The sequence below is a fragment of the Pocillopora damicornis genome, chromosome 3, assembly GCF_964200805.1.
Source record: "Pocillopora damicornis chromosome 3, jaPocDami1.2, whole genome shotgun sequence".
In the NCBI taxonomy this organism is placed as follows: Eukaryota; Metazoa; Cnidaria; class Anthozoa; order Scleractinia; family Pocilloporidae; genus Pocillopora; species Pocillopora damicornis.
In genome coordinates, this window is record NC_142672.1 from 5690115 (window position 1) to 5706504 (window position 16390).

The window sequence follows — 16390 nt, forward strand, 5'->3', positions numbered from 1 at the left end:
CCTATTTTCCCTGGAGATAATTAAAGTGTTATTTCTTTCAAATTGAAAATTTAAGAAAATATGAATCTTCAGAACTACACAATGTGTCGCATTTTCCTCCGGAGTTAACGACAGTGATAAATAGAAGGTTATGATTTTCAATTAAGAACGCATCATGCAAAAAATGCTCTCGACAAAATTACTCGATAAGTTATACAGAACCAACAGTACTTACAATGATTTTTCCCTCAAGACTTTTCTTCCTCTTCTTTCCGTATGCGCTTCGGTACTCAATTTGGTTGACGTTCCGTCCAGGAAACTTTACATAAGTGTCAAATTATAGTTTCAGCTGCTCGCGTGGTAGATAGAAATAAAGTTTCGTGAGAAGGCCTTAATATCTAAAGCCTTAAATGCGAGAGAATATCTGAAGTGAAATCTACATTTTACGCGACGTTGCATCCTCCACCCGTCTTGATCAAAGGTAGGGGCAATCTTTGAATCGTACATCATCGATGTGAGAATAAGGTAATTCTGTTTTTTCAAATAAGTGTAAAGTTCTTCCCAGTGCTATCGCCTGAGGTAAGATTTCTTGTCGTTCTTATCGTATATTCCATGTAGAATTTTTGTTGTTCTCAGAAAGAGTTTTATTCAATGGGTAGCCCGCCAGTTCGAACGACATTTCAACCTTCCCTGTCCTTAAAGTGTTCTGACTTCCGGTTCTCTGTTACGACTCTACTTCCGGTTATTGTACTTTCATTTATTGGATGATACTGCTACCTCACGTCCGACCCTACGTTTTACGACTGGCATCTGATAGTTTTTAAACAAACCCAAACACAAGAGCCGGCTCGTAGCCAAACAGACGGCGGTCAGAGGTCTTATATGGGAAGAGACACCGCCGGTAATCGGCTTTCATTGAGTCCGTGCTGACCCTTAAGAATAACTACCACTTAATTTCTCCTTACATTGTTACCCCTGAATCAAACACTAATGTCATGAGAAGAAAGGAAATGACCACTGTTACATAATCAGCAATTCATTTGAGCTATCATTAATCCTATTCATTCCGCCATTCACGTCGTCACGTTTTGTCGCAATATAAATACTTGTTATTAAGCGTATATTGTCCCAGCCGTAATATATGCAGAAATGCTGCCAAATATATAAACTCGTGAGTTCAGTTCTAGATAGGGTTATTACTTTGATTAGTGTGTGTATGAATAAAAAATTTTTGCAGAACCGAGTAGTTAAAAACCACCAGTCATCAGCTTAGGAAATATATAAAGAGCAGTACGGAGAATATGCATCCTGAAGGTGAATCGTTTGAGCTTGTCACCAACAAATTTCTTGTTGTCACTGAAGCCATGAATTTCAGAGCGTGGATGGTGGAAACCTACCAGTAGATTCTTCAGTACCTGGGGCGTGTACCTAAAGATATGGAAAAACTCACGTCTAAATTGAAAACCTTACACGAGTTGGACGCCATAGCCGCAGAACAAGCCAAAAGAATGGCCTTAGTATCTTAATTTCGTTCCCCATCGTGCTGAAATTGGAATAAAACCGAAAACTTTTATGTCCCATAGATTTTAATCATTTATAAGTAAATAAAGCTGTAAGGAGTCCTCCATCAGCCTGCAAACCAATGATCACAAGCGATCCAATGGGCCACTTTCAATATATCAAAATTCTAAAATGGCTCCGAGGCCAGAGGGAATAAAACAAAACATATTTCACCTACTCATCCTTACATTTATTTCTACAAACTCACTTTGTAACATAATCACCTGATGAGCCATATCTACAAAATGGACCCTGGGCGTGACAATGTGTTCTCATGATTAAAAGTGCAATATGATTATCAATAACAGTGCAAAGTATTCACTTTAACAAAAGCTAAGGAAATACAAATAAAAGCAATATATGAAGCATTTTAGAATCATCCACATAACGTTACGCATTCCAGTGTACACTAAAACTTCAAATATTTGTTTTTCTGATAGCGTTCTTTAGAGTCAAAACATTGGGTAATTTTTTAGGGTTTCCTAAGCGAAATCAAAGGGAACTAGAACTGAATTAGCGACTGGGTTTATTCTTGATATTGACCTAGAAAAATGAAGGTTGTGTGATCGCTCCGTGTTCCGTCAAGTGAGAATACGAGTAAAAAATTTAAAGAATCAAAACTTGTATAACCAAGATAGGACGCGTGATGGCCATGATGATACAAGCCATAGAGGTTCGAGGATAAATCCTGTGAATACCTCAGACCCAACTAAAACTTTATTGAGACGAGTGTGTTTTTTTTTTAAGTTGGTACTGTATCATTGTTGTGCCATAAATATGACGGTTCAGAAATCCACTGGTCTTATTTTCATCTCGGTTCTCTTGAGGGAGTAATGATGTCCTTTCCAGTCTTTCCAGTTCACTCCATTAGCATAGGAGGAGTGATTGCCACGAAGATATAAACCATTAAGATTTGAGGAGTGACAACTCCTGTACCACCAGGCTCCTTTGAACTTATTGGCGCAGTTGTGACCTCCCCTATTGTCATTATCTTGATTTCTAGTGGTGAATGGCATACCGCGATGATATGCAAGAGAGTCACCAGAATTTCCTGACAAAACGATCCGCGTCATGAGTATTACGTTTGACCAACAATGAGCAGTTCGTAATTCAAAAGAAATCTTGAAATATCAGATAAGTATAATTTAACGATAATGATATGGAGTAAAAGTATTCTTAGTAATATCTATGATTCATGTCGAAGATTCTAGGGATTGAATCACTAAATCTGATAATGCCAATAAATATGTTTGCAGAGGCACTCATCAGAGTTGGATTACTTCGTCAGGCTAACTGCACATGAGCCATCGGTGAATACCTTTGTACTAATCAACTTCCGGTAAGCGCTGTCCAGAATTGCATATCGATGAGCTGAGGTTACGCATTTTTCTTTACTTCCAAAGCCCTTGATGTAAAGACGTTGAGCATATTTACATTACTCAGCACTCTCCCCCCTACCCCCCTCCCCCTCCTAGAATGACTATAATAGAAGCGACGAAATGACAGTTTTACCTGAATAAGAGCCAAGGATCAACTTGTACTTGTCTTTCTCACTCATAACACCAAACAAGTTATACTCAGCATATCGAGTATTCCCTTCAAAGTCCTCCAAGTCCACACGTAGCATTCTGTTATTATGTGAGGTCAGCCGGTGAATCTTGTCCAGTCCCAACCAAAATTCACTTTTTAGGTCACCAAAGCCATGTTTGTTGTCGTTCCAGTAGCGGTAGAAATCAACCGAGCCGTTCAATCTTTTCTGGAACACTGTCCACCCTCCACCGGCTTTTGTTTGGTCACAGAATACATCAAAGGCAGGCAAATTATCAGGTTTAATGGTGTACACACCGTCATTTGGTTTGCCCGCGGATTTGTAGATTTCTGCGCAGTTTCTTTTGACTGAAAATCAGTAGAAACAAAAAAACAAACAAAACACCCATTTAAAATGGTTTGGATGTTGAGTGCTTTTTGTTTGCTTTCCTGACTGTTGCTCTGGCTGATAAAACTTGATTCTGAACATTAACTAGGACCATTTCTTTTTCCTTAATATCTACTAGCTATATTCATGTAAAGTTAAATAATAGGCTTTTCCTTTTTAGTTTTACTTTAGTGGTTAATATTCTGTTCTTGAAATCAAGTTTTGGACTCTAGTGAGTAACTCCTCGCGTACTACACGCGAGACTGGCCCACACAATCAAGTCATTTCACCTTCACTGACTTGGCAGGTTTCTCCAGTGAATCTTTCCTGACAGACACAACGAAAACCTTTATAGGTGAATCCAGCTTGACAGATGCCATTGTTTAAGCATGGTCTACTTCTGCATGGATTCTGTTGACAAAACAAAGAAAGCTTTTTTTGCAGACCTTCCTTATGTCAAGAATAAGATCGCTTTAGCCTTAGGAAATGAAACAATCTCTTCTACCATCTTAGTTTCCTGAGAATGTGAAATGTTAACTCGATTGCAAGATATGTGTAACCCGGATTGTTCACGAGAAGAAATGGAGCATAGTTTTCCCCCGTGGCGTTATTCAACTCGCATTTTTGGCTTCCTCCTACAACAGGTCCAATATTGATAGACAAACAATTAGGCTCCATCAAACATATTACTTTGCAGCTCCCTTCGTTTGGCACCTCTGCACTTTTGATCGCGTGACTTTTCATGGCCATGTTCGGTATTGGGTCCTTGAATTTGATGTGTCGACTATCGTCGTCTGTGGTAGGCAAAACAAATATATCGTTTAGTTTTCACTCACTCGAGAAAATTTCTTATTTTCACTGATGAAACTATACTGCATTAGGACCCTGACGAATTTTCCTAAAAGGTGATTCTCATCTCTTGAAAATTCAACGTAACTGGGAGGCTTTCATTACCAAAAATTAATCTTTGACTGTGAATTAATGAGCGGAAGAAAATATTTAAAAATATATCAAGAATATTTTCATAGCGTTCATCACCTTCCTGCGATATCTGTGAATCTTTTGTTTTAATTCATCATTTTGAGCCATTTATGTGCATGTGGTGAGGTCTTTTTGAAATTTGACTTTTTTTGTATCTTCTTTTCCATAATAGAAGACATTTTGAATTAGATAAAGCGGGTTACCTGCTTAAAGATCATTTGCTTTGATCAGCAGGTAGCATGTGCAGTTCGTGTCATGGTTTTGAGGAAACGACATCAGAAAGGAAAAACACAAGAAATTTAAAAAGGTATTTATACTCACCGGTGCAACAGAAGCATGGTGGGAGAATAATTCCAAGGGAGATATAGAGAATAACAATGATCGGTAGAAGAGAAAACTTGAACTGCATCGCTGTAAATAGATTCAAGGTAAATTCAAGGTAAAAAATATGATAGTGAGCGTCCCAAAATATAAACCTTCCTGTTTTCCTGTAAATTTGAAAGTTGACAAATGTTAGGCAGCTTTTCGACTTTATTTGCCAGCTTTGTCCACTTAAAGGGACTCTTAATTAACACAATATTTCGAAGGCAAATCGTTCAGTTATGTTATTGGTCTAAAACACCTTATGCTAACAGACTTGTGTCATCCCTTGCACAAAAAAAACCTAATAGGAATTTCTTTATATTAAATATTCATTTTCGTAGGTGAGTCAACAGCTGCAAAAGGCGCAAAATTGGAGTATTTTTAAATTCTTACTCTATCTTGTAAATTTCATCATATTCTGATAAGTCATAATATTTTATAAAGCTTCGAAGAAGGACGAAATAGAGCACATCACCCTTATCGGAGATGACAGGAGTTTATCAATGTGTTAGAAACAAATTTTTCCAACTTGCTACCGATAAAGATGTCAGATCACTTCTGAAATACAAAATGTTAACAATTTATCCTTGTGTGTTTTTCCTACTTGGTTTTGTTCTTGAGGGTATCAATAATGAAAACTTTATGGTGTCGTGCTTTTCTTCAATTTATAGAACTGTTTGAACTTCTGTAACTATGGATACAAAACAAAACCACTGTTTTATACGCCACAGTCCTTCTTCCTGTTCAGCTGTTCTTATTGTTGTTAGCCATATGGTCAAAGCTTTTGTGTTTAAATCTAAATGACTGCGAAGTCTCATCATTAGCTCCACTGGATATGACAGTCAATGAAATATTTCTATGAAAATCCAGTAGTATGTTCCGAAATACATATATGTTATTTGCCGGCTGGGAGGTCCGTATGGTGAAAAACTGTGACCGAGGTCTTGGAAATACTGCCCGAGGCCGTAGGCCGAGGGCAGCATTTTCAAGACCGAGGTCACAGTTTTTCACCATACGGACCGACCCTTAGCCGGTAAATAACATATTTATTGTTTTTAAACTTGACGAAATTCTTTCCGAGAGAACCCGAATGACTTATGGCCGTAAATACGGCAAGATCTTCCATAAACTGAACAGTTTTTGAGTGAGTAAATGGTAGTTAAAATAGAGGTGATGCAAATTTAAGAGAGATACCTCAGCGAAACATTTTCATTTCCGTAACGATAAAGGTGATTTAAAAGACTTCCAAACAAACTTTGAAACATTATTTTTACAAGTATCTGTCACAATCTGACACCTGTCAATTAGAGAGCGCGCAAGAAAAAAAAATCGTAGGAACATTTGAAAACCAACAGAACTAGTTTGGCAAGGTCTGTCACGACAATGTTTTCTTAAAAATCAGTTAATGATCCAACGGAAAGTATTATTTACTCTCATCGACCATTCATTCATGTACGAAGATTTACCTCTGTTCATTAAGTAAACGGCGAGGAAAGTAATTGTGAGTAAATTCAATTTTTTATTTTGAAGTTGTGAGAGTTTGCTCGTTTGTTTGCTGTAATGGCGTGTTTAACTCTGATCTTTCCTTCACAAAAACTAAATTCGAACGGCACACTCCAACGAGACACAAGGGAATTTAATGCAGCCTTTTCTCAATTCCTTCAATTTCTGTTGTGCAATTTAGGGTACAAATGTCCAAATTGAACGGAATTGGAAAGACTCACCAGGAGCGTATATTTGTTGTAGAACTTAAATTAAAACTTCGCTCGCTTTTTTTTTACTATGAACAAATTGCTCGAGAAAATTCAGATATTAAATGAATGAAAGTTCCATCGTTCAGTTTAACTGTAACCAAATACCTCACGTTTCAACTTTCTGGGTACTTTTTGTGAACGATTAAATTAATTGCAGACGGTTTTTAGGCCGCTTGTCAACCAACGTAATGACACTACTGTTTATACAAATTCATTCTGAAACCAATATTTTTCTGTCAACCAAAGTGATTTGATAGAGAGAAAAGGGAAGATTCATAAGTTATTTATCAGCTTGAGGTAGTGACCGACGTGTTTGCTTAAAAATACTGCCCAGCCGGAAAACGAGGTATATTTATGAAAAATGACAACGAAAGTTGGGATGTACTCGGCGACTCACGAAAGCGTTACCGTGGCCCGTGGGCAGAGATAGGAAAATACTGACCGGGTAAAAAACCAATCAGATTGCAAGATTCGTTACCGTGCCCTCTAAAAAAACAATAAATAACTTTATTTTGTGAAAATGTTTTAGTGAAGCATCTCTCTTTCATTTGTATCACCTTTACTTTAACTACCATTTACTCGCTCAAAAATTGTTCAGTTTATGGAAGATCTTGCCGTATTTAGAGCCCTAAATCATTCGGGTTCTTTCAGAATGTATTTCGTTAAGCTAAAAAAATATATATATGTTATTTACCGGCTAAGGGTCGGTCCGTATGGTGAAAAACTGTGACCTCGGCCTTGAAAATGCTGCCCGAGGCCTACGGCCTCGGGCAGCATTTTCAAGACCTCTGTCACAGTTTTTCACCATACGGACCTCCCAGCCGGCAAATAACATATATAACTCTTATGCAAATTATTTGGTTAAGATACTTTCAGCGAGACATGTAAGAAGTTTTAAAATTACACAACGTGATCCTATTTTCCTTGGTGACATGTGTTGTGATAGATTATGACAGGTTCACGTTTTTCAAGTTGAAAATGAAAATATGAATTCTATAACTACACAACGTGTCGCATTTTCCTCCGGAGTTAACCACCGTGTTATATATAAGATTATGGTTTTCCAATTTAGAGAGTATCTTGGAAAAAATGCTCTCGTCAAAATTACTCTTATTTTCCTTGGCAACCAGGACGAAGAAATAACATCATTAAACTAAGACCCGAAACTAAACTAAACTAAAGCCCAAAACAGCAAAACGATACGAAACAAGCGAAACATGCAAAACCACCGAAATGACCAAAGCAAAAAGATTGAAACGAAACGAATCTAACGACCAAAATGAAACGACCGAAACGACCAAAATAGTATACAAAAAAATTAATAAAACTAAAATGAATACCATATTCATCTCGTTTAGATTATGGTCTACTCCTAATCTATCTCACGGGGAAATTCAGTTATCTATCTATTACCATCAGCTTGGCGTGAGGCGTCGAGAAAACCATATTGAAAAAAAAAAAGCACTAAAAAAACTTACTTACAAAGATGTTGTCATTGAAACCGTTATCTGTTTCTTCCTCTCCTTATGCTATAGTATTCAATTTGGCTGGCGTTTCGTCCTGAAAACTACAGATAAGTGTCAAATTTTATTTTCAGCTGCTCGCGTGGTAGAGAAAAAAATAAAGTTTCGTGAGACGGCCATAATATTTAAAAGTACTACATGCGAGAGATTATCTGAAGTGAAATCTACATTTTCTAAGGTCGTTTCGTTTCAGTCGTTTCACTTGTTTCGTTTTGGTCGTTTCGTTCTGCTGTTTCGGGTCTTGGTACATGCCGAAATTATAAGAGATATCACCACAGACTAAACATTTTGACTTAATATCTGTCCGCTGACAAAACTGATCTTACTAGAAAGTGCCCAGAAACTTAGGAAAAATTGCGATAAAATGCAAGGGGTACATGTCGACTTTGAGGTTTTTTTTTTTACCCAGGAAGCCATAGGCCTGCGTAATGAGAAAATGCACAGTGTTACAGAGAATGTGATATACTGTTACAAGTAAGCGTTGTATGATACTGTACTTCTCATCGTGCGCGAAAACTTTATTTGCATTAGGGTACTCTTGTTAAAACCACAAGATAACTTAGTTGTAATAACTGAGTTGACTAAGGCTAACGTTTCGAACGCCCCTCAACAGAGCTTTATAAATAACATTATTTTCATCGTCGCTCGACATAACTCCTGTGAATACTTTGACCCTCGTGCAAAAAATGGAAAGTAGCTTACAAATATATTTTCTTACCTTCTGACTGACAAAATGTTTGTCGTATTTGATATTGTGTTTGGGTGTGTCAGAATGAAAGTCGTGTCTTGTTGCCCTCTAGAGAAGTGTTTGAAGTGCTGTATAAGGGGTCTTTCTTTTTCTATTAGATTAAAGTGAGGGTCTTAAATACCCCAGAAAATATTGGTGGCTAAAAATTGTGTCGTTATAATCATCGTTAATAAACAATAATAATAATCGTTAATAAAACTTACAGTAATGTTATTGGTAGCATTGACGCCGTTCTGCTAATGGCTTATTTCATTCCTTGAAGAATGAGGTGGAATTTCTCCGTCTTTTCCTTATTAAATATTTATCTTTGTAGGCGAGTTACCCGCATACAAATTGGAGAAAAATGGATCATTTTGATAGAAGTCGTTTGCACTGGCGTTCTTAAAATTTTTTATTCTACTCCAACAATTTTATCTTTCAAAAAACCAGAAGTGTTAAGTACTGTAACTATGGCTACAAAATAAAACCGTCGCTTATGTGGCTGTTCAAATTTAGGTTAGTTTTACAGCTCACAAGTTTTGTCTTTTTATGACCTTGGCAAGTTTTGACTTCGTCATCCAACAAATAAAAGTCACTGAAGAACCGTTGCGTAAGGAGCCCTTGAAAAACGTGGAAAAGTCAAACTCTTTCACAAAATTGCAAATAACTTAGCTTGGTAAGAGGACGATCAAAATCACAATGCGTGAGCAATTGTTTGAGTGAAATATGTAATGTCCAATTAACTACATATAGTTGCATCTTTAAACACAGAGTTGAGATAAACAAAATAAGAATACCATTTGATTATTTTCTGTTCGAATATACTCATTCTTACATTTTGTATTTTAACGAAGTAATGTAGCATAATGCACTAAATGAGCCCTTTTGTCTACGAAAGTGACGTTTAGTATTCATGAATAACAGAGTGATACGTAATCGTAGGTAATCATATAATACGCGGAAATTATAGAACATTGATTGCAAGTGAGGGGAAGTCTTCGAATGCTACAAAGCCTCGGGGGATAGACAAATTCATAATCCTTTGATCCCCCCCTCCCGTGATAAATGATGACGATCCTTTACTCTTCCTAAAGTCTTCTTGAAAGAATAAAAGCTGTGTACTAAATTTTTTGGTGTTTCGTGAAGCTGGTGAAAATATGAGACAAATCTTTTAAAGACTAAAATTTTATTTTTCAAGATTATAATCTTGGACACTTAATTTTTACAAAACTTCTCTCCACCCACTCTTGGTCCAAGATCAGCTTTAGCCCTTTGTCCTCTAAGCTGCATTATTCCACTTAATTAATGTGGTAAAATATGAGTGTTAGTGCGCAGCCAAACTATGTCAGTCTCTGTGGTAGATGTCACAGCCTTATGGTCGCTATAGGAGCAGATGGATTAATGGAACATCACTGCTCCCTGGTTACATTTGATGTCACAACCCACTTTATTCCACAGATCTAAGCAAAGCTCTTGTTATCACAGAACTGAGCTCCTCAAGGAAATCATAAATGTTGTGATGTCAAATCTCAGAAGGCTTGCAGAGAAACCCATTGCAGTTCACAGGTAAAGATTAATAGATAAGACGTCTACAACTAGAAGTAAATCACTTTACTCAAGTGATTATCTATTTTTATTTTATTCGGCATCAGGCTACAAGGATCAGGTGCCCTCAACATGTGCTCTGTGGCCAGTGGTGAGGCAGGGCTGTATTATGAATGTGGTATCCATGAAATTTAATAATTAATATAAAGGAGTAAATGGTGTCTCATGAGCAAGGTTGTGTCTTTGGGTAAAAATTAAAATGATTAAAATTCAGTGAGCAAGTGAGAAAAAAATTTGGATTTTTGTTTGAAATATCAGAAAGCCATTTTTTTAAGTCAGAAATTCAGTCAGCTTTATGTACTTATATTAATTAATCATATTATTATTTTTAAGGATACAGCTTTGGAAGAGTTGTATGCATTTAATGTTCTTGAATTTATGTGCTTGCATATAGCGACACTGTAACTTAAATCTCTACAATTATAGAAAAATACTTTGACAAAGTTGATAATACTAAACAAATTGTTTAATATATCGAATTTATTACCTTTTAAATCCTGATTTGCTGCTTTTCCATATGTAGTGAATGCAGCCCTTGCTTCTCTGGTTCTTTAGTTACTCCCCCTGCCCCTAACATCCTGCTACCTTTGTTACCCCTGCTCCATTTCCCGAAGGAAAAGTTCAACACCAGACCCAAGTGTCTAAAATCAGAGAAGGTGTCCGAAATAAGATGAGAGAGTTGGAACATTGGATGGAGATGTCTGTTGCACAGCTTAAAGTATCAAAGGAAAAAATAATTTTAAGATGCCACCTTTTCCCCTGAGATAAGGCATTGCATGAGAACTTCAAATAATGCATGCATGAAGAGAAAAACTTGGTTTTTATTGGCAATGCAAGCACAAAAGCAATCGCTAACCCAAGCATAACAGCGCTTATTTTACTATGAAGACAGCTTCAACACGCTCATAAACACAAGCATAAGCACTTTCTTTCTCTTTTCTTGTACTTGCATTAAGGTGAATCAAGAGCTGTTACGCATGTATCTGTACTTAAGTCAGCAGTGAAAGTCAGTCCTAATCCTTTAACTCCCAAGATCTGATCTTTTATTTTCCTGGAAAGAAGGGCTTGGTCTGAGAAATATAGACAAGTAGCTCACAGATATATTAAATTGAAAATTTATGAAAATATCAATTTTTAGAACGAACACAATGTGTCGCATTTTCCCCCGGAGTTAACCACGGTGATATTTATAATATTATGGTTTTCCGATTTAGAACGCATCATGCAAGAAATGCTCTCGACAAAATTACTCGATTAGGTGGACAGAAGGAAAAGTACTGTCAAAACTTGAAGAACCGAGATAGGAGGAGCATGAGAAGCGTGATGGCCATGATAATACAAGCCATTGCGATTCAAGGATGACTCTTCTGAATACCGCAGATCCACCTGGAATTTTATGAAGACAGGGTCTTTTCAGCCTCCGCTCCCAGGCTGTAGAATGTCTCACCCATAAACCTTAAATTGAGCCCCTTACTTTCTGTTTTCTGAGAAAATATTAAAGACGCATTTTTTCAGAGCTACTTATGATTAACTGTCAATTTCTAACTATGAGAAGGAGCTTTTTGTATGTACCGCTATATAGATTAATTACGCTATTATTACTATTATGACTCTTAGTAATATCGGTTAACTGGCTGATTCTACAGAATCAACTATTCCTATATTGAAAAAACTCGCACAAAGAAGATTAAGCAAGAAAGACGTGAACAACATTTCGCTAAGCTCCAATTTTAGCGTGACTATTACATGCTGAGTAGACTTGAACAAGACACTCGTTTCCTTTGTTAAGTTGGTACTGTATCATTGTTGTGCCATAAATATGACGGTTCAGAAATCCACTGGTCTTATTTTCATCTCGGTTCTCTTTAGAGAGTAATGTTGTCCTTTCCAGTGTTTCCAGTTCACTCCATTAGCAAAGGAGAAGTGCTGGCCACGAAGATATAAACCATTGAGATTCGAGCGGTGACACCTCTCGTACCACCAGGCTCCTTTGTACTTAATGGCGCAGTTGTAATCTCCATGATGGTCATTATCTTGATCTTTAGTGGTGAATGGCATACCGCGATGCACAGCAAGGGAGTCACCAGAATTTCCTGAAAAAACCAGCCGCACGATGAGTATTACGTTTGACCGACAATGAGCAGTTGCTAATTCAAAAGAAACCTTGAAATATCGGATAAGTATAATTTAACAATAATGATATGGAGTAAAAGTATTCTTAGTAACATCTGTGATTCATGTCGAAGATTCTAGGAATTGAATCACTCAATCTGATAATGCCAATAAATATGTTTGCCGAGGCACTCATCAGAGTTGGATGAGTTGGTCAGGTTAGCTGCATATGATCCACCGGCAAATACCTTTGGACTAATCAACGTCCAGCGTGCGTTGTTCGGGATTGCATATCAATGAGCTGAGATTACTTTTTTTGTCTTCCGAAGCTATTGATGTAAAAGATGTTAACCATATTTACATTACTCAGCACTCTCCTCCCCACCCCCTCCCCCTCTTAGAGTGACTAGAATAGAAGCGACGAAATGACAGTTTTACCTGAATAAGAGCCAAGGATCAGCTTGTACTTGTCTTTCTCACTCATAACACCAAACATGTTATACTCAGCATATCGAGTATTTCCTTCAAAGTCCTCCAAGTCCACACGTAGCATGCCGATATTATCTGAGGTCAGCCGGTGAATCTTGTCCAGTCCCAACCAAAATTCACTTTCCAGGTCACCGAAGCCATGTTTGTAGTCGTTCCAGTAGCGGTAGAAATCAACCGAGCCGTTCAGTCTTTTCTGGAACACTGTCCACCCTCCACCGGCTGTTACTTGGTCACAGAATACATCAAAGGCAGACAAATTATCAGGTTTAATGGTGTACACACCGTTAGCTGGTTTACCCGTGGATTGAAAGATTTCTGCGCAGTTTCTCTTGACTGAAAATCAGTAAAAACAAACAAAAAACAATATAAAACAAAACGCCCACTTTAAATGGTTTGGATGTTGAGTGCATTTTGTTTGCGTTCCTGACTGTTACTCTGGGTGATAAAACCTGATTCTGAACATTAACTAGAACCATTTCTTTTTCCTTAATATCTACCAGCTATATTAATTAACAGTTACATTAATACGCTTTTCCATTTTTAGCTTTCTTCTTGAAGGCAAGTCTGGGACTTTAGCGAGTAACTCCTCGCGTACCACACGAGAGAATAGCCCAAGCAATCCAGTCATTTCACCTTTACTGATTTGGCAAGTTTCTCTACCGAATCTTTCCCGACAGACACAACGAAAACCTTTATAGGTGAATCCAGCTTGACAGGTGCCACTGTTTAAGCATGGGCTGCTGTTGCATGGATTCTGATGACAAAACAAAATATACTTTTGTGCAGATCTTCCTTATGTAAAGGATGAGATCACTTTAGCCTAAGAAAATGAAGCAATCTGTTCTACCATCTTAGTTTCGTCAGAATGTGAAATGTTACCTCAATTGCAAGATATGTGTAACCCGGATTGTTCACGAGAAAAATTGGGGCATGGTTTTCCTCCGTGGCGTTATTCAACTCGCATTTTTTATTTCTTCCTACAACAGGTCCAACATTGATGGACACACAATTAGGCTCCATCAAACACATTACTCTGCAGCTCCCTTCGTTTGGCACCTCTGCACTTTTGATCGCATGACTTTTCATGGCCATATTCGGTATTGGGTCCTTGAATTTGATGTGTCGACTATCGTCATCTGTGGTAGGCAAAACAAATACATCATTTAGTTTTCACTCGCTCGAGATAATTCAGTTCACTCTTATTTTCACTGACGAAAAAAACACATTAGACCTCTTTATTTCAAAACTTTACTTCATGACAACCCTGAATAATTTTCCCTAAAGGCGATTCTCATCCCTTGAAAATTCAACGTAACTGGGAGGCTTTCATTACCAAAAATTTTAATATTTGATTGTGAATTAATGAGCGGAAAGAAAATATGACAAAAAATATCAAGAATAAAAGCTCACCACAGACACATCAACGGCTCACAATGATGAATTAGGACTAAAGATTCACAAATATCGTGGTGTGGTAATGATTGCTATGAAAATATTCTTGATATTGGTAGAAAAGGTTGTGGTTATTCATCGTGGTGAATAACAATAAAAGCTAAGTTTTCCGTTTGTCTCACGATGTAGTCCCGTGTGACGTAGATTGCGACGTTTCGACTGCATACTGCTGATCCTCTTCAGGTGATGAGGTCAACTGGTCGTGCGTGATCTTATAAAGCATGATGCTCTGCTGTGATTACTTGTTTTTTCAACAGCTTTGATTAGTGCATTTCGATCCTTGCCGTTCACTCAGTGATTCGCTTCCTTTGCAGATCCGCTGTCGCACGGCTCTCCTAGTTGTTGTATTTTTTTATCGCGGGCATCCATGCTTCTGGTTTTCCGGTCTTGGTAAGTTTCTGCAAGAAAGAAAAGGGATAATGGTGTGCTCGTTAAGGTACTTAACAATACCGCGCTAAGTGCCTTAACGAGCGCCTCAAATGTCTCGTAACAAAACCCTCCGTCATCTCCGAGGAGAAAAAACATCTGTTATCTGTTCTGGTTTCTGATGGTTATCCTTTTTCTTTCTTGTAGAAACTTACCAAGACGGGAAAACCAAACAACAGTGCCGAACGCGCTAACGAGTTCAAAGCTACTGCGGTTTTACCTTATGTCAAAGGTCTGTCCGAACAGCTTCGCCGCTGCCTACAACAACAAGGCGTACACGCTGATTTCAAGTCGGAGACTACGCTAAGATCTCAGTCAGTACGACCAAAAGACGCTGTCGACCCGGCTAAACAAGATGGCGTAGTTTACAGGATTCCCTGTGAATGCGGCAAGGTGTACATCGGAGAGACTGGAAGACCTATGCAAGACAGAATTAACGAGCACGATCGAAACATTCGACTCGCCCGTACCGAGACCTCTTACGTTTCAGAGCATGCCCACAACACCGGACCGGACACAAGCCACTCTGGAACGAAGTAAAGTTTATTGATCGTGACCCTTATTACTACACGCGCAGGGTCAAAGAGGCAATTCATATAAGACTTCACCCTATCAACATCAACAGGGAGAGTGGAATAGAAATTTCAGAAGCGTGGATGCCCATGATCAAAAAACACAACAACAGGAGAGCCGTGCGACAGCCGAGGGAGCAAATCATTGAGTGAACAGCAAGGATCGAAATGCACCAATCAGAGCTGTTGAAAAAACAACTACTCACAGCAGAGCATCACGCTTTATAAGATTACTCATGACCAGGTCGACCTCATCGCCTGAAGAAGAGTAGCAGTATGCAGTCGAAATGCCGCGATCTACATCACACGTGACTACATCGTGAACCAAACGAAAAACTTAGTTGTTTATTGTTATTCACCACGATGAATAACCACAACCTTTTCTACCAATATCAAGAATATTTTCATAGCGATCATTACCACACCACGATATCTGTAATTTGTTCTAATTCATCATTGTGAGCCGTTGATGTGTCTGTGGTGAGGTCTTTTTGAAATTTGACCTTTTTTGTATCTTCTTTTCCATAATAGAAGACATTTTGAGCTAGAAACATTTTATTGTCTGCTCATAGATCATTTCCTTTGATCAGCAGGTAGCATGTGCAGTTCGTGTCATGGTTTTGAGGAAACGACACCAGAAAGATGAGACACAAGAAATTTAAAAAGGGATTTATACTCACCAGTGCAACAGAAACATGGTGGGAGATTAATTCCGAGGAAGATATAGAGAATACTAATGATCGGTTGAAGAGAAAACTTGAACTGCATCGCTATAAATTAATAATTGTAAATTCAAGGTAATAAATATGATAGTGAGTGTCCCAAAATATAAATCTTCCTGTTTTCCTGTAAATTTGAATGTTAACAAATGTTAGGCAGGTGCTCGGCATTATTTACCAGCTTTTTCTGCTTAAAGGAACCTTTAATTAACA

The 16390-nt window shown here is 37.9% G+C and overlaps 3 protein-coding genes across 3 annotated transcripts in view; 1 reads left to right on the forward strand and 2 right to left on the reverse strand.

Annotated features, from left to right (window-relative positions):
- Nucleotides 1-16390, forward strand: part of LOC113677429 (putative tRNA N6-adenosine threonylcarbamoyltransferase) — a 272358-nt gene that overhangs the window by 26284 nt on the left and 229684 nt on the right. The window lies entirely within an intron of this gene.
- On the reverse strand, nt 1708-4934 carry LOC113677421 (microfibril-associated glycoprotein 4-like). Its single transcript, XM_089199983.1, has 5 exons — nt 4757-4934; nt 3994-4248; nt 3745-3867; nt 3052-3435; nt 1708-2590 (listed from the first exon to the last, which is right to left on the reverse strand). Exons 1-5 carry the CDS (start codon nt 4842-4844, stop codon nt 2325-2327), a joined length of 1116 nt encoding a protein of 371 aa, XP_089056109.1. The 5' UTR covers nt 4845-4934; the 3' UTR covers nt 1708-2324.
- LOC113677422 (microfibril-associated glycoprotein 4-like) lies at nt 12130-16338 on the reverse strand. The gene is made up of 5 exons (XM_089199984.1): nt 16139-16338; nt 13888-14144; nt 13642-13762; nt 12958-13341; nt 12130-12500 (listed from the first exon to the last, which is right to left on the reverse strand). The coding sequence occupies exons 1-5, from the start codon at nt 16224-16226 to the stop codon at nt 12235-12237; spliced, it is 1116 nt and encodes a 371-aa protein (XP_089056110.1). The 5' UTR covers nt 16227-16338; the 3' UTR covers nt 12130-12234.